Source organism: Mercurialis annua, linkage group LG4 (genome assembly GCF_937616625.2).
Source record: "Mercurialis annua linkage group LG4, ddMerAnnu1.2, whole genome shotgun sequence".
Taxonomy (NCBI): domain Eukaryota; kingdom Viridiplantae; phylum Streptophyta; class Magnoliopsida; order Malpighiales; family Euphorbiaceae; genus Mercurialis; species Mercurialis annua.
The window spans coordinates 28,196,381-28,219,225 of NC_065573.1; the positions used below are offsets into that span (position 1 = coordinate 28,196,381).

General features: G+C 32.3%; 3 protein-coding genes across 3 annotated transcripts; 1 reads left to right on the top strand and 2 right to left on the bottom strand.

The window, feature by feature from the left end:
• Nucleotides 1–328: 328 nt before the first annotated feature.
• Nucleotides 329–6,217, bottom strand: LOC126678022 (serine/threonine-protein phosphatase 7). The gene is made up of 5 exons (XM_050372875.2): nt 5,438–6,217; nt 4,857–5,351; nt 4,195–4,341; nt 811–921; nt 329–674 (listed from the first exon to the last, which is right to left on the bottom strand). The coding sequence occupies exons 1-5, from the start codon at nt 5,897–5,899 to the stop codon at nt 594–596; spliced, it is 1,296 nt and encodes a 431-aa protein (XP_050228832.1). The 5' UTR covers nt 5,900–6,217; the 3' UTR covers nt 329–593.
• Nucleotides 6,218–12,195: 5,978 nt separating this feature from the next.
• Nucleotides 12,196–15,270, top strand: LOC126676939 (thioredoxin reductase NTRB-like). Its single transcript, XM_050371313.2, has 2 exons — nt 12,196–13,315; nt 15,006–15,270. Exons 1-2 carry the CDS (start codon nt 12,277–12,279, stop codon nt 15,074–15,076), a joined length of 1,110 nt encoding a protein of 369 aa, XP_050227270.1. The 5' UTR covers nt 12,196–12,276; the 3' UTR covers nt 15,077–15,270.
• Nucleotides 15,271–19,686: 4,416 nt separating this feature from the next.
• Nucleotides 19,687–22,215, bottom strand: LOC126676938 (3-hydroxy-3-methylglutaryl-coenzyme A reductase 3-like). The gene is made up of 4 exons (XM_050371312.2): nt 21,195–22,215; nt 20,915–21,096; nt 20,483–20,829; nt 19,687–20,146 (listed from the first exon to the last, which is right to left on the bottom strand). The coding sequence occupies exons 1-4, from the start codon at nt 22,049–22,051 to the stop codon at nt 19,889–19,891; spliced, it is 1,644 nt and encodes a 547-aa protein (XP_050227269.1). The 5' UTR covers nt 22,052–22,215; the 3' UTR covers nt 19,687–19,888.
• Nucleotides 22,216–22,845: the final 630 nt, after the last annotated feature.

A 22,845-nucleotide genomic window follows, 5' to 3' on the forward strand; every position in this document is an offset into this window, starting at 1 on the left:
GCCGGACTTTTAGAATTGTTAATTTTAGTTCATTTCTCAAGTTGTAACAATTTCTTTAAATTGGAGTGGAAAAGATTTTAAATATGTTTTTTGGAATTATATTTGAAGTTTTTAATACTGAAAAGAACAAATTGGAATAATTAGAATCGATATGGAGGTCATATTATAATTATTTTCCGCTCTAATTTGAACAAATGACTACGATTGAAATAAATTAAAATTGATGATTCTAAAAATTTAAACTTTTAAAAAAAAGTGAAATATTTTTAGATGATTAAACGAGTAATAAAAGAGAGCTGAAAACACAAACTTAGAGAGCAAGCGGCGGTTTCCCAAAAAACATTTCTGCCATTTTACCAACAGATTCAACAATTAAACACTGAACTTAACTGAGAACATCTAACAATCGAACATTTACAGCTGCTCTTTGTGAGCCTTCATGTATACATTATCCTATTGTTTTCTTTGGATTTTGAACACATTTATAAATTATGAATCTACATGGAAGGCAAAATTGTAAAGGAATCAACCAGCACAATATCTCAAAATTTTGCTGCATTTCCAAAATTATAGTAAATTTGTGATGATGGTCTTTATGCAGCAGTTGCCATTAAATCCATGTCCAGTTCTTCATCAGAATCGACTACATTTTTATAGTCATAATACGCATTCGCCTGAAATAGGAAATATAACAATGTTCACATCCTTTAGCATATTTTTCTAAGCAATAACAGCAATGACAGTAGAAAACAAAAGAAATGAAACATGGTTTCTTCATTCATTCTGCTAGACAACAAACATAGTAACTACCTGTGGTCTTGGAATAACTGCTTCAAAACTATGGAACTGTGGCTCATCAAAGCCGGGTGATTTTAAGACTATGTATGCTCCTTTATTTTTGTATCTCTCCTCCTCTGTTGCCTAAAAAAACAGAATATAATTTGTTTCAACAATACGGCTTTAGTCATCAGAAGACTGGAAAATAAAGAGAAAAATGAAAATAACAACCAATACCATATCTATCTGTTTCATTCGGCAACTCTTCATTAATCACTCAGACAGTGATTTGTTAGTTAGTAACTATTACAATCCAAGATCATGAGAATTGTAAGTGTAAAACATGAGTTGGAACCAAACCAACAAAAATGTATTTGATCAATGCACAGCTAAAAGGCTTATATAGTAAAACATGACCTAGAACCGACAATTCATACCCAATCAAATTAATATGAACCTATATTACAAAATTCCTTTTGTTTCTGTTACCTATACCCTTTCAGAAATACAACCTACAACAGACGATATGACCATATTTGGCTATGGTTTCATTACTAAGGCAATTTTCTCTGCTGTGTCTTACATTGACCACCCAGTAAATCTAGTTTCTAGGTTAGCAGATTAACTTGGACTCTGCTTAAAGAAGATCATACATGGGGAAGTGTAGAACCCGAGTCCCATAAACTATTAGCCCACTACCCTGAGGCAGAGATGGAGACGGAGTCTTTTCACATGACTCAAAAATCAGCCCTTGGTATTAATAGTAGATGCACAAGCTTAGATTTTACAAAACCTTTATTGCTTAGCTTTCTAAATTGTAGCTAACTAGGTGAGTCATGGATTCTAAAGGTGACTCCAAGGTTATTAAACTCGCTAGGCCATATTAAGGCGATAAGGTAGGTCGTCTTCAATCAGACGAAGCCTACACAATCTTTAATAAAAGGGGAGGCGTTGGATTAGTAAAGGGATTATTTAGCCTATGTTTTAATAAATGAAGTTATTCAAGGAAGTCTTAAACTCTAAAATAAATTAGATAAATATTTTGTAGGAATTTAAGTTATATGAGAAAGTGCAAACATCTTCAAGGAATTTAGGTTATCTTAAAAATCCTAGAAATCTTTTAGAATTTTCTTAGTTTTATTTAAATCAACAGTTGATTAAAAAGGAAAATTACAGCAGTCAGCACAACTAAAATCAAATTGACAAAAAAAATAGTTTTCATCTCTAACTCTTCATGAGTGGCTCACAAGCCATGAACAATAAAAATGTAGATAAATGTCTTAATTACTAATTACTAATTATTATTATTTTTCTCTTAGTTTCTCCTCTCTTCCTTTCACTTTTTATACATTTTTATTTTTTATAATATAGCAAGGCTATAACTGATTTTCCATGCTTATATATTTACAAAATAAAACTTGGAAAGAAAATATAATTAGCTACAGAACTGTAAGAACTCAGATTCTAAAAAAATACTAATTTTGAGGGAAATAACCAACACTAGAGATGTTTGTTGGAAATAACCAACACTAGAACAAGCACTAAACTGGGGGACTCATTTAAATTATAGAGATGTTTCTCACTAGCTCCCACACCACAACACTTAGTTCCACACAACACTTAACTTCGTACTCGGACTAGCAAAACACTTATCTCCATATTTGGACTTCTAGCTTTGTACTCGAATTGGCACAACACTTGGCTCTATATTTAGATTGCAGGTTGTGCTCATAGTAAATGAAAGTCTGAGCCTAGTATAGTCAATTAGTTTCAATTGCCTTCAGGCAGGCCAAGCTTACATGACCTAAGAAAGGAGTGTGCAAATGTAACAAAAACTAATTAACCCAACCCCAGTTTGAAATTATATATATTTTTGGATTCGATTTGATTATTGGTAAAAAATATTTAAGTTTAATATTGGTAAAAAAACTGAATCAAACATAAAATTTAACCAACCCAAATTGCTTGGTTTAGTTCAAGTGAAACATTTCAAATTTGTATAAATCTGTTCGTTTTGATTTTAAAAAATAAAGTTTTTGATTTGCTTCGGTTCATTTTGAACTGAATGCACACCCCTAGCCTAAAAGTCAACTCCTTAGTTCTTATAGTAGTATACATAAGCTCTAATAAATAAATCAAACTCGCTCCACTATTCATTTCTGACATTTCAGATGTGGGATAAGGTACAATAGGAAGTATAGTATCTTGATTGAAGTTAAAATAGAACATGTGCAAATAAGTCATTAATCTTTCAATATTAACCTGCTCGTTTTCTTCTCTTTTCCTCGTCTTCTATGAAAGCAAGAAAGCTGCTATCCTTTAGTAGGTTAATATAGCTAAAGGATAATAAAATTGGTCTATGACAGTTTTAATTTATATGTCTTTGTTCTGTGTGGTATGCTATCGCAAGGGTTTGACAAATTAAGGATTTATGTCTTTGTCGTTCAAAGAGGAGTACAGCTATAAACAGATTGGGATCTGATTTGGTAGTATGCATGGATTTTTAGGATTAAAAATTGAGTTGATTGCTAGTTCTTAGTTGAAAGGTTCACATATTTGACTCCTTTAGTTCTGTTTTACAAGGTTATTTAATAGGAAAGCTAGAAATTACAGCTCACAGGAGACAAAAGGGATCAAGAAAGAAAAATGCAAGAAAGATGTGCACACCACTACTTTTCCATCAGCTGCATCATAGAAACAAAGCATCCAATAGCGAATTTTGCATAACGTTTAAGGCTTAAATAATAGTTGCAAGTTACATACTGAAAAAAGGGTTCTCTAATTTGAAATGGGGTTTGGGATGATAATATTTACTATTATTTAGAATATCATACCAGCCTTCCACAAAGCACCAATTGAGTCACGCCAGCTCAAATGGGTTTAACTGAAAATGATACAAGGAATTGATAAAACAAAAAAGTGAAACATAGCTTAAACCATGGTAACGTTTTTCTATATTTTGCCTTTTTTTCTCAGTTGAAACTGCAACTATTTTGACCTTTCAATTTACTGTTCATATCAATGAGAAATCTACAATAGATAGCCAACTCTGAACCCCAAACACACTCACATATTCATAGCTCGCCCCAAAAACATGTAATGTAGTCAAAAGAAAATTTTAAGGGACTATCAGATACTACAATCTAGATGAAAAAGACATTCTAATTCTGGATATATATTTGAGACAGAAAAAAAAATTCATCTCTAATATCCTCTTGCAATGATGTAGACTATGTGTACAGGACACTCACATGTGCACTACAGTTAACAAACATCACATTTATAGCAAAGCACAAAGCCTATTTTAGGTACAAAGCTGAAGGAATTAAAAAAAAAGACTTTCAAATAAAAAGATGAAGCAGAATTATTTGAGATCTAAAAATAGCTCATTATCAAAAACAAGGATAGCAAAAAAACCTGAAATTGTGGGTAGTCTGGAGCACTAAATATTGTAATTAGCTTTCCGGACTCTACAACATGATCTATAGTGTATCCTTCATCCATTCCTGAAAGACCAGGCCGCTTTTCTCTTGCATCAGGACCTTCATGGGATCTGATTATTAGCTAAGGCAACAATAACAAACCATAATTCTAATATCAGCAATTTAACAGCCACACAAGCTCATTCAGATAACTAATGGGTAAAGAATGTTGAACAGCTATGTGTAGACACACAAGTACAGCATTTTCATTCCAACAAAGAAAAAGAAAAGTTCCCTATTTTCACAGCTCAAAACTAAAGTTCAGCATGCCAATTTCCAAAATTTTTTGGTTAAAGATTACCCAAAGTGCTTTGCAGATAACTTCACAAAACCAAATTGGATAGGTTAAACGAAAGACAAGGTACAGAAGAAAACAGCCTCGCAAATTATGGCATCAGAAGCATACAAGAATTGCAATTCCATCATGTTTAAAAGAAAGAAATAACAGAAATAGTGTTTTGACTTGGAAATTCATATTAGCTGTTCACATACAAACTGAGTTCACAGCTAAAACTGTCCAAGGCATGACAAGTAGAGAAGCATAGTACAATTAGACAGCAATAATGAATAAAATTTTAGATCGAAATTAGGCACAACCTTGAGCTGAAAATTTTTCAAAAATTCTTCAGTACAATCAGGTCCCCATAGAAGACCAATGCCCCTCTCTTTATTAGGAGAAAGTCCCGGCGTCATAGTTGGATCAGACCACAAAACATCACCCGGAATAAGGTTCACACCTTCCCATGGAGGGTCAAGCACCGATCTTCGAGCTTTAGCCAACTCCTCAAAAGAACCGAGAGACAAACGGGAAGAATGCGGATTCAAATTCATCCGTCGATTCTTCTTTCCTTTCAATCTTTTAGAAGGAGTAGCGGAGACACTCCGAAAAAGTCCTCCATGAGCAGTATATACACGACCCGCTATAATCGAAGTCAAGGGAAGCCCTTCGAAGCATCCCAAACACTTCCTATATACATGCTTACCCTTATCATCATACTTAGCTAAAACCTCCTTTTCAAATCCATAAACAGATGTACAGTACTTCGATTCGTGATTACCACGGAGCAGAAACACACTGTGCGGCAAAAAAACCTAGAAAGAAAAACATCTAGCTATTTAATTCAGTAAATCACACACTAAGAATAACTGAATTTAAAAAATTGAGAGAGAAATTAGACCTTCCAGGCTAACAAGAGCAAGAAGGTCTCGAGACCCCAAGCGCCACGGTCAACGTAATCACCGTTGAAGACGAAGAAGCTGTGATCTGACGGATAGCCGGCGTCGTTGAGTAGAAAAAGAAGGTCGTGGAGCTGTCCATGCAAGTCTCCGACTACTGTAACTGAAGAATCGTCGGCGTTGGTAGGATCAACTGTGACGCAATTAGGTTCTTTATGTAGGATCTTTGACGCGGTGAGGATGAGAGAGTCGAACGTAGATACTGGCAATACGGTAGGGAATTGGGACGGCGGCAGGTTTTTGGATGCCCATTCTAAGGTTGAGCTGAAATTTTGCATCCATTCCAAGCTTAGAATTCCGTCGCAAGGCCAGGAGATAGGGATCGCAGCTGCCGGAGCGGCAGCCGTGGCGGTGGCGGTGGCGGATTCATCAGCCGTGACTGGACTGGGGTTCGATCCAGACATCACACATGTATTCCCTACTGCTTTAGTTCAATTATTTTTTATTACAAAGTTTTACTAACAATTTTGAATGGTTTGAGAAGATGAAATGGTATACTTTTTAAAAATTATTTTCTGTATTTGAAAAACAAATTAGATCAGATCAAAAAAAGAAACAAATATTGCAACTATATTTCTTCAATTGAGGAGACTATCGGTGCCGGCCACCGTTAAATTACAGCCGCTTTCTGGGTGCCATATCAGAACTGAGTTGGAGTATAAAAGTAGTTTATTTATCTTTAATTTGTATTAATTATACCTACCTAATTCTTGCTGCTATTGAACAACTACTTAGTTCTTTTTTCTTTGCTATAATACTTCCTTTTTACTTTAGACCCCTATGCTTTCATTTATAGAAATTCTTTCTTTAAATTTTCATTTCTGTTAAAATCAAGTCCTTGTGTTGAGCGGTGTGTAATTCCGTTCGTCGTTTCGGAGGTCATTCCTTAACTCATATCTACTTTGTAGGGCGAAGCGCCTGCTTTCTTTAGGTCGATGGCGTCTATCCTCGATCTCGGCTTATCCCTTGATCTTTCTTTGAATTCTTTGCTTTTTACTTCTATTTCTCTTATAACTATTCGCTTTCGTCTAACTCGAAATAGTTATGTGTTATTCCCATCAGGTTTGTGAAAGTTATGGGTTTGTTGACCAACAATTTATCCACCAACTTTTCGAACCGTTCCCTCTCGTAAGGCTTCGGTGGCTATGTCGACGTTTAGTTGTCGATTTTCATGGCTTGTTTGTTGAATCGCTCTATATAACTCCTCAACATTTTTCCGTCTTTCTGAACGGATGATCTCAGGATGCTGATGGTAGTTTTGGCCTGTATATTAGTGAGGTATTCATTCAAGAAATCATTTAATAAGGCTGTGAGATTCTTGATTGACATTGGTTTGAACTTATTGTACCATCACCTCTGAAATATCCCGATCAGGGTGATGGGGAACACTCTGCACAAAATGGCGTATGAAACACTTAAAAGCCTCATCGTCACCGAAAATCTCGATGTGCGGTCTCTTGAGTGTCCTTCATCATTGAAGGTTGGTAGGATCAATAACTTCATATTGTGGGGAATCGTTTCCTCCATTATCTCAGCAGATAAAGGCGAGCCTTTTAATCTCAGATCGTCTATATCCAATTCCTCAACTTTGAACCTTTTAGTGCTTTGGCTATATTTTTTTCTAAGTTTTCTTCAGTTATGTGTGTTGCTTCACTCTGTTGTGAAAATTCGAAGGACTCACCTTCGTCCTCTTTGTTTTTCTTTTTTGATTGGGCATTATAGGGACCTTTTTCCGTCCCTTTTTCTAGCTTTTGCTCTTTGCTGGAGCGTCTTTTTTTCCTCTTCTCTTGTCTTCTTTAATTAATTAGCCCACTTCTGGATTTTTTGTGCTTTACACCGTTTCAGATGGCGTTCCCTCAATTAAACTCGTTCTCGATTCTTCTTTTTTCATCGTCTGGGGTCTTGCGCCCATCTGCATATATTACTCTTTACTTTTAATGTTAATGAGTTTCTTTTTAAAATAAACTGATGTATAAAATTAATAATTTATATAAATATCAGAAATATAATTTATTAAAACTTTTAGTGGCTCTTTTTTTTATATTTCTTACTAATCGAAAACAGAAATCACCCACCACCACACACATTCTCCCCAATGATTTTAAAAATGTATGCCACTGGCATATAAAGACATTTTATAAGTCAAACATTTATGGGTTAACAGTTTTAATTTGCGCTTTATTCTCTTAATGCTATTTTTTTTTTATGAATTCTCGCAATACTATTATATACTCGTCCCGTGCAGAATTCCGGTAGTGATAAATTTGATATATACACATTACACCTTAAAAAAATTAACTTTTTTCTTAAAATTACACCATATATTATATTATTTATTTAATAATTGATATATTTACTACTTCAATAAAATTTTATAAATAGTAATTCAAAATGATAATATTTAAATTATATAAAAAGTTATTTTAATATTTAAATTATATGAAAAAATTATTGTGTAATTAAATTCATAACCATTTAATTTACTTATATATTAATTTGATTAATTAGTTCTTTTAAATATGTTTATAATTTAAATCTTGGTAAATAAAAATAAACCTATCAAGTCCTGATGAAAAGGCTATATACTTTATCTATGTGTTTGGCATATTGTGATAGAAAAAAGTACAGTGGTCAAATTATTAAGATAACTTCGAATTTTTACATTTTCTTAATATTAGTTTTTTATTTAATAATATTTACAACAAACTTTGACTATAGTTTTTAAAATTATAATTTTTTAAATCACAATGAAAAATAAATAATATGGCATATACTAAAGTGTTTTCAAACGATAAATCAAAATATAAAATTTATTATACTATATATTTTATATTTTGTATTTTATCAATTTTGTTTTTCTCTATAATCATTTTTAGTAGAAACTTTAATTATAGAAATCATCAATTTTGGATTTTAATTATTTTAAAAAAATTTAATACCACATTATTTATTTTCATAAAAAAAATGCTACAGTATTTCAAAAAAAAGAAGCTAATCTTTTTTTAATACCAAATCTTTATTAGTTTTGTCAGTTTTAGCCAAAACTTTCAAATTAGGCAAAATTAGCCAATTATAAAATATTCAGAACCTTTTATAACTATTTTTGAATTTGACCCTAAACTATTATATGCATGAATAGTCTAAATTGCTAGAAAAGGTTTTGAATATTTCAAAATGGATTAATCCTGACGATTTTAAATTTTTTGGCTATAACTGATAAAACCCGAAAAAATTTCATATTAAAACGCAATTAGCCCTTTCAAAAGACTTATTTTAGATTTTATTAGACATTGAAAATTGGTGCTAAAAGTGACATGCCAAAATTGCTTAATTAACTTTTGACATTAGGCCACTGTCTTTTTAGTATCCAAATCTGACAAAACATAGATTAGAAATTTACGATTTATATCACAGTTATTTTATTAATTTTAAATTATTAGTATTTTTTTAACATTTGATCAAATTGATTAGTTAAGGAGTTTGATTACCAAAATAAAATCTAATTTGACTTCTGAATTTTTTTTATAGAAAAACTTCATAGAATCATTTAATTGAGGAAAAAAACTTCATGGAATCATAAAACAATTCAAATAATTTTTTTAAAAGTAATTTATAATTACTAAAAATAAATAAAAAAATAAATTCGGCTCTCGAACTTGTGTCTCGGGGTCGAATAAACCACTTTAACCTTTTTGATAAATTAGATTTTAAAATTTATGTCTCTAAGTCAAATAAAGCACATATTTGAGATATAGATATTAGATAATATTTAACGTTGAAATATAAAATTTGCGATCTAAAACTTGAAATTAAGTAATTTATTTGTTGACTTAAGAATAAAAATGACTAATTTGATCTTGAAATACAACTTTGAAAAGCATTATTTGCCCTTTGCTTTTATTAATAAATAGTGAATTTTATATTTTGGTTCAAAATTCAATATGTTCTTGGTTGAATTTTTTTATTAAAAATTTAAACAAAACAGAGATATAATAAATTTTATATATTTTGCCAAGTCAAAATATATAAAATCCGATAAATTCTTAAATATTTTATTTTGATTTTTTAAATATTATTTAAGAAAATCAATATTTGTAAAAAACTATGATTTAATAAGAAAATTGTAAATTACTATATATAAAAGTTATTTATTTGAATTGCTAATGATTTTTTTCCTTAAGGCCTTTTGAATAATTAAACAACAAAGTTAACCGACCAAAAAGACAACAATAAATTTGATTAAACATCAGAAAATTTTGAGCTCCTTAAATTACTACTAATAATCACTCTTATTAACTTTTTAAAATCTAACAAGGATTAACAACTAAACATAAATGACGTGAGGAGGTTTTTAATAATTAGATTGAGTTGTCCTTCCAGGAATCACTAATTGATGACCAATTAGTGCTAGTTTAATTTATTCTTTTTTTTTATAATAATAATAATATTTCATTAATAAGTAAATAAACGTACAACTTGATCTAAATGTAAGCTAAACAATACATTCAAGAAGTACATAGAGAGTAGGATATCAGTAAAATAGCAGAAATTTATATCTAAATTCTTCAAACGCGTTGACGGAGCTCTTTGGATGTGCAACTCGGCGATCCGCCCGCTCCACTCGGTGATTATTTTGAACCACAAATCGACTCTTTGGTCTTTGTATGAGTCCGATTGATAGAATAATAGAAATAAAAATTCTCTTGATAATACTTTAGATGTACACCCCAAGATAATTTCCATGAAGGAAATAAGAAAATCCACAAAGGGTAAAAATAACTCCACAAAGGAAGACAAAAACTCCATAAAGGAAGAGAAGAAGCACAAAATAAAAATAAAATCTAAAATTATTGAAAGCAAACACTACAATAGAAGAGATTTGAGAGTGAGGGAGGTGATTTTAGACCAAAAAATGGCCAAAATCACCTCCCTTGAAGGTATGCGGCTAGGGTTTTTAAGTTCAAGTTTAATTTATTCTAAGTCACCTAATTAGAAAAGCGACCATCAATTTCTTTTCCTTGTCTCCTATAAATGGCCCCACCATAATTCACTAAACATGATTAACAAAGTCACCCTTAATTACAACTCCGTCCCAAAAAGTCCAAATTGTTACAAAAATGAAATCCTCCATTTTCAACGTTTGAATTTCTCTCTCTATCATCATCCAATTTCTTTATATATATCTAATCAACACACAAACCAAAGAAGAAGAAATGATGCTGGGCGGCGGTGGCTACAACAAGATTAGAAGAAGAGACGCCGGTGGCGGCAGACGCGGGTTCCGATTAAGCTCCAAAACGCTGTCGGTTCATAGGCTACGTGCAAGGTTTGTGTATTTGTTCAGGCTGCTGAGAAGATGGAGATGTTCGTATCAATCTTTGAAGAGAAGTTTGAGTAGAAATTGTTGTATGAAGAGCAGCAGATTATCTGGTGCGGTTGACTGTAGAATGACGAGTAGCAGTGGTTTTCGTCGTTCTAATTCTTTCTACTCGGAAGCCATTGCAGATTGCTTGGAGTTCATCAAGAAGTCTTCCAATTCTGATGACTAATATTAAAGATATATAAGTATTTTAAATTTTTTCATTTCTGATTTCTCTCTTGTATATGAATCTCACCTTCAAGTTTAGAAATGTCATTTTTTTCATATAACAAATATGAGAACAATATAATTTTGATGGATAAGGATTGGGAAGTCAAAATGTGTCATATATTCGGAGAAGCTAACTATGCGGCGTGGGGGATCACCTCGCGGCTTTGAGCGAAGAGATTGATAGGGTTCGTTTCTCATGAGAGTCCTCCAGCAAGCTTAAATTATTGGTTAATGCATGATTTATATGGTGTGGTGTATGATCGCTATGTTTAGTTTTTGTTTCATTTGGGCTTTGCCTCTTTGTATTGTACCAACAAAAACAATATGAGAAAAATATAATTTTGAGGCTCAAGTTTAAATGTTTTGTTCTTATGAGTGTTGTTATTGGTAAAAGTTGTTGAATTATGGATATTTGAGCTTGGGAAATTTTCATATTCAACTGGGTGTGAAATTGAGGATTGTTCAAACTTGCCTTATCACCTAATCCTTTCCCATTGTTTGACTAAGCAAAACTTTAAAAGTTAATCCATCACTCCATCCCATTTCCCATTTTAGAAATTCCTTTTAAATTATATACATATTTTAGAGAAAGATACATTTATATTTCTTTTTTCTTAGTTATCGCTATTCGTAGCTGTGTTATTCAATAAGGATCCCTTACCACTCTCTAATTTGAAACTATAGACTTACAAAAGTCTAAACTCTAATTTTAAAAAAATTATTCAATACAATCATTTGCTATGTGTCATTCATATAATAAATTAATTTTGTGTTATTTATAGAGAATTTAAAAAATAAGTAATAATCAAAAAAATTCTATCGCAAATGCTCATGGTTTATTGTAAATATGACATGATTTAAATAATATAATTGTACCGTAAAGATTATAATAAAATTATGATTAATGCAATGATTCTAATTTATATATAATATACCCCCCCCCCCCCCTTCTTTATACTATACCAAGAATCACTCGATCACTAGGGAAGAAGGAATGGATTAATTATTTGGTTGTTACTAAGAAAGAATCAAGAAATCAAGAAAAGCAAAGTATCTTGGCTGCTTCTTTTTAATTTTAGAGGAAGGGAGGGAAAGCAAACCAAACCAGTCAATTTCGCGCCAAACCGCATCAACAAGCGCGTGTACTTTTATATACTAATATCAAAAAAGAAAAATAAAATAATCAAACAAATGCCTAGAACCCATTCAAGGCTTAGAAATCTACTCCAAAGGGCGCGCACTTTTATCGGACTCGCCACCACAACCGCCGCAGCCGCGTCTTTATCAACCATTTCCGCTCCCTCCTTCTCCACCACCACTCCCAAACTAATGGAAGAGCTCAAGACACGTGTCTGCATCATTGGCAGTGGCCCCGCCGCTCACACCGCCGCTATCTACGCGGCTCGTGCCCAGCTCAACCCCGTCCTTTTCGAAGGCTGGATGGCCAACGACATCGCTCCCGGAGGCCAGCTCACTACTACCACCGACGTCGAAAACTTCCCCGGCTTCCCCGACGGGATCCTCGGCGGCGAGCTTATGGACCGATGCAGAGCTCAATCTGCCCGTTTCGGTACTCAGATCCACACCGAAACGGTCAACAAAGTTGACTTCTCTTCCACTCCCTTCAAAATCTTCACCGATTCCAAAACTGTCTCCGCCGATTCTGTCATCGTCTCCACCGGCGCCGTCGCTAAGAGACTCATCTTCTCAGGGTCCGAAACTTTCTGGAACCGCGGGATATCCGCATGCGCGGTTTGCGACGGTGCTGCTCCGATATTCAGAGAGAAACCGCTGGCGGTTATCGGAGGAGGTGACTCGGCTATGGAGGAGGCAACATTTTTGACAAAATACGGGTCAAAAGTGTATATACTACACAGAAGGGATACGTTTAGGGCATCTAAAATTATGCAAAATAGAGCGATGAGTAACCCTAAGATTGAGATACTGTGGAATTCAGTGGTGGTGGAGGCTAAAGGAGAGCGTACCTTGAATGAGTTAAAAGTGAAGAATACAGTTACTGGTGAAGTTTCTGATTTGAAGGTGAATGGATTGTTTTTCGCTATTGGACATGAGCCTGCTACTAAGTTCTTGGATGGCCAGCTTCAGCTTGATTCTGATGGCTATGTTGTCACTAAACCAGGGACTACTCTGACCAGTGTGCGTGGAGTTTTCGCTGCTGGTGATGTTCAGGATAAGAAGTATAGACAGGCTATTACTGCTGCCGGCACTGGTTTGTTTTTCGTTCTCTCTATATTTTCCTTGATTCATTTCTTTATTTTGATAATAATTTTTCTTAAATTGATGATATATGAGAATGGCACCATTGCAGTTTAAATCCTTGATTAGAACACTGGACAAACACACCCTTAGTTTTCGAATAGGGAGAATGGTACTTTTATACTCCCTCCGTCCCAATAGAGTTGTCCACTTTGCCTTTATCACACAGTTTAAGAAAAGTAATTATTGCTTATGGATTTTGTAAAATTTTCCTTACTTTTCTTGTCATACCCCTATTTAATGTAGGGTCCACTTGCAATTTACTTTAAAAAGACTCATTAGTGGATTTTAAATAGGGGTAATATATGATTTTGAGTGTAAAAATTAGTTACTTTTTGAAAGTGGACAAGAGTTTTGGGACAAAAAAATTTCTCAAAGTGGACAACTCTATTGGGACGGAGGGAGTATATGGTTGTTGTTTTTAGTTTGATGGTCTTAGTCTCTTAGACAGTTTATGCTATTATGTGATCCTAAGTCACTTATGTTCATGTTTTATACTTGTATCTGCTATACTGTCATTTGATTTTCTTTTGTTTATTAGTTCTCACTCTGCTATGTTGTCACTTTAAATCAAAACCGCTGTTTGGTGTAGTGCTAAAACTCAGCCTTTTTTTATGGTTACAAGTTTGAGTCTTGATGAGAAGATACTACAGGGTATGCTGCTGTGTGGTGGAAAATTTTCTATATTCTTTTGTCAGGTTTACTGGGATAATGTTGGATTGCATGATTTGCCTTCTTTTTTATTTATGTTTGGCATGCTTATTTATTATGTTTTTGACAGTATTAGTTAAGTTGGGAAGATTTGGAGATGTATAATAATCTCTTATATGATTTATGTCATCTTTCAGTCGGTGCACTGCGTGGTGCTCAAATTAGAAATATTCAAACGTAGAATTTTATGAAAACTAATAGTGTCGTGGTGCTTTAGCCGACTGCCATAGTAAATGGATGTTTGATTTTAGATATCTACCTGATATTAACATACACATATTTGCACTTTATCTTGCGGTTTGTCCTTATTTCTCTTTAGGATCATTGGTATGTTCTTCCATTTGCTGTCTGTTTCATTGTCTCACAACATATATGATATTTTCATATTCTGATTTTGGATTGTACATAGAGATGCAATCTATTAATATTTTGGGATATGCCCCTCATAGTCTGTGCATGAACTTGAGCAAATTCAGTCGATGAACTCTTCATCTGTTTCACTGTATCAGTAGTCAGTACGTAGAAATTTGGCGTAGACCCTCAGACGAGCATCTTGAGTTCGATAACAAAGAAAGGAAAGTTTGTAGGTTTTAGTTTCTATTTCTAATCAAAGACGAATCCAGTAGCCATGTACCTTGTTTCCGCAAAATCAGTTCTGCAAAAAGTGTTTGCTTAATTGCCGTCCTCAATAAATCTAATATACTACTTTGTCTTTCTTGAATATTCAGCCATATGAATACATGTAACAACCACCATTCCTTGTTGTTCTTCGCATACATGTGTTTTTTTTTCTCTTACCAACGAAAAATATGTTGATTGATAATGAGATAATGAGGGTACATCAGTTGATCACACATTTACTATTTCTTTTTCAGCCTTTCTCTCTTGATGTGTTGATTAACTTGAAATGTTTTTAATTGATGATGGTGTAGGTTGCATGGCAGCCTTGGAAGCGGAACATTACTTGCAAGAGATTGGCTCACAGGAGGGTAAGAGCGACTGACTATCTAGAATATAGCTGCTATTTAGGAGGTTCTCAATCAAAAAACATTATTTGATCTATAAGAAACTGTCTGGATATGGTTCAGTCTCTTAGTTGAATTTTATTTGGTATTCAAGGTTTGGTTGCAAAAGAAATTCGACTGACAATATATGATTTATCTCAATTTATACCAAAATGGAATTTGCTTGATGAAATTTTGTGTACTCGTTTTGTTACATTAGATGGTGATATGCCTTCATGATCAGAGGGCAATGCTTTTAGTTCGATAGTGTTGGCCTCTTTTCAATTGTAATCTAAATCTGGCTAACTAGCTCTTTTCCATTTTAGCAATAGGACAGCCAGATTTTTTACTTGGACAAAATCACCTTTATTTAATAATTTTTGCTTAGAAATCTCATTTTATTTTACACAGATTAAAGAAGTATTTACTAAGATATATATTTCTACTTTACCTCTCTTATAAATGGTAGTGGAATTTTCCATAGGATTTATTATAACATGACTAGAAAAGAAGGGTAAAAAGGGAATGTTAATGTTAAATTATTATTAAAATGTAAATGAAATTTTTATTATGGAACATTTGAAAATAGAAAATAGACTTTTAATGAAATTGAGAGTGAATTTATTTCTCTATTTGATAAAAGAAGGATGTCTTTGTTAAAATATAAAATTTTATGAGGAATTTGCAGGAATTTTTTTTGTTAATTTATTTGTCATGAATAGTTCATTTTTAATTTTTTTTCACTTTTTTTCTGTTATTTTTAGTTGTATTTCCAACTAAATTAAACTTATTAAAATTTTTACTCTATTGTAAAATACATGTACACCTTATTTTTCTATCTTCTCCTCTTTCTCTCTTTTTTCTTTTTTCTTCTCCTTTCTCTGTATTTTTATTTTCATTTCAATTGAATTTTTAGTAGATTTTATTTATATTCTCTATAATTTATCTAATATTTTTTATCACAACACAAAACAATCAAAGATCTGAAACAAATAAAAAATCACCGATAAAAAAATTGATCGTATGCATCTTAAAGAATTTGAAGCAACAGGATTTTCCGCTACTGACACCACCTTATCTCTTTATTTTGTATCTTCTTTCCTCTATTTATTTTTTATGTGTTAATTGTTAATTTTATTGATGATTTCAATTATATGTTTGAAAATACGGGGGGTATTTGAAATTGTTTTTTAAAAACTGTTTAAAATTATTTGTGAAACCATTTTAAATTATTTGAAATTTTTATAAACTGTTTTAAATAATTATATAAACTTTTAAAAGAAGGTTATAAAATTGTGTTTCAGAATTTTTTTGAACCTGTTTGAAACTGTTAAAAATTGTTTCTTAAAATTATTGGAAACTTTTATAAACTGTCGAAACCTTTATAAACTATTTGAAATTGTTTCTTAATGAAACATTTGTAAACTATTTGAAACTGTTTGCTTTTAAAATTGTTTGAAACTATACAAATTATTTGAAAATATTATATAAACTAAAAAAACGGTTGTAAAATTGTGTTTTATAATTTTTTTTAAAACTATCTGAAACCTTTTTATAAATTGTTTTTGAAAAACTATTGTCAAAGTATGTTTTAGAAACCGTTTAAATCCTCTAAAGTCAAAATGTAAAGTATGGAGTAAAAATATAAAATCTTGAGTATTTCAAATTTTGATTTTGACGTTAATTTTTGCAAATATTTTTTCTATTTAGATTTTTTTTTCATTTTTCCAAATTTTATTTGAGAGTATGAATTTGTTTCTCTCTATTTGATAACAAAAAGATAATATTATTAAAATATTGAATTTTACTCTCACTCAATTTTTGCTCTAGAAATAGTCATCTTAATTTTATATACATTTTCTTTGCTGCATATGTTTTCTTCTTTCTATCAAATTTTCTTTAATTTCATGATTTTTTTTATTCTATCAAGTAAATATTTAAATCTCATTTTTGCTATGGAGATTGTGCTACCATCCGCCATTTTTAATTTCTAGACTCATTACATCTTCGGCCATGTTTGGTTCACACAATAAAATAATAGAATGAGATAGATATTCCTAAAATATATAATAATTATTCTTCATATATATATATATATATATATATATATATATATATATAAATGCATTGTTGGTAAATATTTTATATAATTATAAGTTAATATTTAATGTCTAGTGCTAAAATGAAATTTAATTATACGGTTTATTTAAAATTACATTATAAAGTAATTTTATTTTTAAAGTTATCAAATAATTACTATAAAGATTAGTATACTATAAATTATCAAACAAAAATTTATAATATTTTATGATTATAATATAATAGTTAATTTTAAAAGAAAATTTATAATTAAAAAAAGTATTACAACATCATTCTAATTTATTATTAATATCATATAATTATTAATATCATATTATAAAATAAAATAATATGTTTGTGTGTGTTTTTTATATATCTATGTGCATGGGCGGAACTAGGAATTTTATAATGGGGTGGATACAAAATAAAATTTGGGGGGGCTAATTATATAAAATTTAAAATTAAGTAACTATTTATTAAAAAAAAAAGTAAAGCTTGAAGGAATAATTTTGCAAAAAAAAATATTGCGGGAATGGGCGCTACCTCAGCCATAAGGCCTGGTTCCGCCCCCTGTGTATGTGTATAATAGGTTATAATTTTAGTTTTTCAGTTCAATATAGTTTTCGATATAGGAATTTATCTAAGAACCATAACCATGCAAATTAAATTTCGGTTCCATTCGGTTCAAAAAATTAATAATTAACATATATTTCAACTATGGCTATTTTTAAAAATCGGTTTGGGAAACTTACATAACTATCCTAAAAATCACTTAATTTATAAAAATACATACACAGTCAAGAAAAATCAATTGTACCTAAAAATTAAAATAATTATATAATTTACATATTGTTTTTACTAATTTTTTTATATATGTTCAATACATATTTGATTTATTATCAATACATCACTGATACAGTACATAAAAAATGAAAACATATTTCATATTTTTGTAAACTTTTTAGGTATGAAATGTAAACGTTTACTATAAATTTATTTTTTCGTAATTTTTCCGATCGATTTTTGTCTATATCTGAAATTTTAAAGGCACGTGTATAACCCAATTGTCAAAACCATTAGTGAAATTGAAAAATATATTTTATTAGGAAAATACTATTTAATTCACCTTTTTTAATCGATATTATTATACCACCTGACGACTGACGTAATAATTTTTTATTTGTTCATTTTTAAAAATATATATATTCAAAATAATTAATAAATCTATCCGCTCTCTTAATGTAACTTCAATAAAATAAAATAAAATTAAATAGTATTTAAATCCAAAACCTTGTTTATCTTCCAAATGGCAGTAAATGAGCGTCTTATGCTTCAACATTGAAGCTTTCCATTTAAATAGAATGATGATCTCACTGCCGTTTTGCGTTCACAAGAATTCCTCTACTCAATTTTAACATCATCTCCCTTTCTTTTCTTTCAAAGTTAGAATCCACTTATAAAGATTAAAATGCACATAATAAAAGTCATATAAGAAAAATAATTATATAATCTTCTAAAATTTAATTTATTAAACAATAAATAACAATCCAATAAAAATAAAAATAAATCTAAACATCGCAAAATTTACTCATCTCCTTTTATTTCCTCCATTGTGTGCCAATTCCTATATGCCATAATGAGATGGAGACAAAGACCAAACCCTATAATATATAAAGGACCAACGCTCTCGATGAAACAAGATTCACTACCCCTACCAAATCCTAGTTCTCTCCGTGAGAACCCTAGGCTTTAAGGTCAAATTTTTCTAAAAATTCTTAAATTTTAATTCATACTCCGATGATCTCCGCATTTTTATTTAATAAATTGGTTGTCCATATCGTGAGTTTTTCTAACTCCGTTAATTTTGATGATGTTCCACTTGACTTTATAATCCATTTAATGATCTATAAACTAGCCTATTAGAAACGTTAAAATCTCAAAAAAGAATCAAGCCAACGGAAGATTTCTTATAGATTCGATCAATTTTTTTAAACTTTTAATGAGTTCAATATGATTTCACTTGGCTGATAAGTCACCAAATGGACTATCAAATCTGACCACACATCATAACAAAATTTATGGAGTAAAAGGTTCACATCATAGACAACATTAGATTCAAATTTAGATATAATTACAAATTAAAGTTCATGAACATTGTTGTGGAAGAGAAAAATAATTTAGAAACTATTGGTGTAAATTACCCAATTTTTAGAGGAGACTTGCTGTGTATCAGTTTGTGGTTTAGGTTTTTTTGTTTCTTAAAACATAAAATAAAATAAATCTTTAACTTTATAATTTTTTTAATTTTTTTTTATAAATATTACTCTATTCTCTTTATTATCTCAAATTATTTGTTTTTACATTTAAAACTATAATTTTCAGATAAAATAAAAATAGCATTAGTTATGTATAAAATAACAAGCGGAGTTTGATTTTTGTCAAAGTTAAATTTTGTATTCTTGTATTGAGTTCATTAAAAATAAAAGTGATGACTACTGATAAACAAGTAGTAATAAGATAAACATAATGATTGATGAATGATGATCATTTAAAAAAACAGCAGGGACTACACAAGGAAAGACAAAATACAAATGTAAATTTAAACAAATCTAAATACCTAGCAATACAACACAAACATGTCCTAATACATACAACCAGAAAGAAGATAATTAAAGTTAAAACAAAGGCTTAACATCACATGGCCATCTTATTATTAAATTATTTCAACTACTTCACTTACAGTTAAGGTTAGCTATACTTGACACATCTTTGCTCGATCTGTTGTATTTCATGTGGCTCTTCACGAGTTGGCCTGCAGCCAGAGCTGACATAAGAGACAACTCTCCTGCCAGAACAGAACCAGCCACAATTGTCGCCAGGAGCCGTGAGTTTGACCCTGGAGGACCATCTTTGCTCGCACCTTTCACGCCGAGCAGGTTCAGGCAGGCTGCTTGTGATGCCAGTTGAGTGCCACCTCCCACTGTACCCACCTGAACATAAAAATTTGTTCCTTTCAGGTTACTGTCTCATGGGCCAGAGCTAACAGATAAACGGACAAAGTCTTGAGTCATCATCTTATTACCTACTTGCATTTTACTAATCAATCGCTCACATAGATTGACTATCTATGATTTAACATATTCTATATTCTAAAATGTTGAGTTGCTTAATTGTTTAAGTTAAGTACAGTACTAGCTATTCTGTTTCCGAATACACTTCTGAAATTCCAAAACTTTATACGTATGTCCTATTCTAGTAAAAAACAAATATGTGATTTGTTTCCGTTTTCGTGCAACTAGATAGGCGCCATGTATGCAATAGTTTACCTCAATGGAAGGCATGGTGACCGATACGTGAAGGTCCTTGCCGTGGTTAACGGCTTCCATCATGGTGATGCAGTGCGAACTCTCTACATTTTGAGCAGGATCCTGTCCTGTGGCCAAGTAGACAGCAGTCACAATATTGCTAGCATGGGCATTAAACCCGCCGAGAGATCCTGCGATCGCCGACCCAGCGAGGTTTTTAAGCATGTTAAGCTCCACAAGGGCGGCCACATTGGTTTTCAGTACCTTATGAACCACCTCTTCTTTTATGACAGCTTCACAAACTACAGACTTCCCGCGCCCTTCAATCCAGTTTACGGCTGCTGGCTTCTTGTCCGAACAGAAATTCCCTGTTCATCAACATCAATTGTCAATTATAAGCAACTTCAACAATCAGAATATGATCGAATTAATTTGACCGGTTAGATTAATTACCAGAGATGCCGATTACATCCATGTCAGGGAAATCATTTTGGAGATAATCAAGAACATTTTGGACTCCCTTAGAGACCATGTTCATTCCCATGGCATCCCCTGTACTGCACTTAAACCTCATGTACAGATTTTTTCCTGCTATTGCACATTTCACATTTTGTAGCTTTCCAAATCTGCTTGACCTGCCAATCCAAATCATTCAAACCACATTAACCAAACAAATCAAGAAATGAAAAACCGAGTCAAACAAAACAAGAACAAACAAACAAAAATTACGAACTTGTTGAAAAAAACAGAAATGGTGTCAAAATTGAGAGGATCTTCAATGAAAAACTTCAAATCAGCAGCTCTCTTAGCAGACGGAAAAGTGACAACCGGAGCCCTGGTCATACCATCTTTAAGCACAGTAGCAGTAGCTCCACCGCAGACATAAATAGCCTTACATCCCCTGTTAGTACTCGCCACAAGACAACCCTCCGTAGTCGCCATCGGAACCGTATACTCGTTCCCATCCAACAGCAACGGCCCAGCAATCCCCACCGGAATCTGCACGTACCCAATCGGCATCTCACAGCACTGCCCCAATATCGACTCGTAATCAAACCCATCCAACGGCAGCCCTTCAAGAGACCTCCCCGTCATCCTCTGGAGCGCCTCCCGCCGAATCCCAGCCGCCCTTTTACAGTCGCCTAGCTTCGATTCAAGAGAGTACGACGGAATGGAGCCGGCCACTACTGATTTTATAACCTCCTCGTCGTCACCGTCAATCACAGAGCTGTTCTTAGGTTTACAAGGATCAAAACTACAATCTGTTTTAATCCGAGGACTAAATCGACCTTTTTCCTCTTCTTCTTCTTTAGAAGAGAAATTCTGATTAGACGGAAGAAAAACGCTAATGCCGAAGAATCCAATGAGATAAATAACAGAACCGACGAGGCAAAACAAGGCGGCAATCTCCGGGAACGTGAGAATATGAAGAGGAGTGGCAGTACGGATCTTTTCCCGCCATCTATGGAGGAGGAAATAGGCGACGGAGAAGAAAAGAGAGAAGAACAAAGCGTTAGCTAAGTAGAGAGGAGGAGAGTGAAATTCGCCGGCGGCGGAGGGCTTAGAGGAACGCCGGCGAAGGGGGTCCATGTAAAAATGGGGACGTTGGTTAGTTAGTTAGTTAGTAGCGGTTAAGAAGGGGAGAGAGAATAGGCGAGTTAGGTGATGAGCAGAGTGGAGAGGCAAAGGTGTTTGAGTTTAATAGGAAAAAGAGGTTAGCAATGGCGCCTCTTCCTCTGCCCACACGTACGGCGTGCTTTCCTGTTTTTCTTTTTTAAATTCCATTCTTACAATCAACTCCCTCTATTTTACTTCTTTTAACACTTCAATTCTACTCTTTTTTTATTATTTTATTCTACAACATGTGCTCCATTACACATACTTACTTCTACACTTATCACTTATTATTAGTGATGATCCTACTCAACCTTACATTACATAATGAATTATTATAGGGGAGAGTATTTGCGGGGAGAGTATTTGCGGAAAGAACTGAATTAACGACCTAACAGAATGTTGTTTTACGCTTATATCTGTTAAGCTGATAAAATATTACTTAAAGTATAAAGGTTATATTTTTAGAAAGAAGAAGAGTTTTTGTTTATAGATTATGAATGAACAAATGAGTAATTGATTATGGATAACTTATTAAATTTATTTTTTAGGAAATAAATTTTTGTTATAAAATAGATATTTAATTTCTATTTTATGAATTATTGGGAGTTTCTAAAATGGAAAACGTTCTCTTTTTCTTCAAAATTTTCGTGCATCAATTTGTGTTCATATGATATGCTTTGGTTAAATTTGGATTCATCAATTTGTATAATGATAGATCGAATATCAAATAGTTAATTGAAAAAAAAAATCAATCAAATCTCGTATAC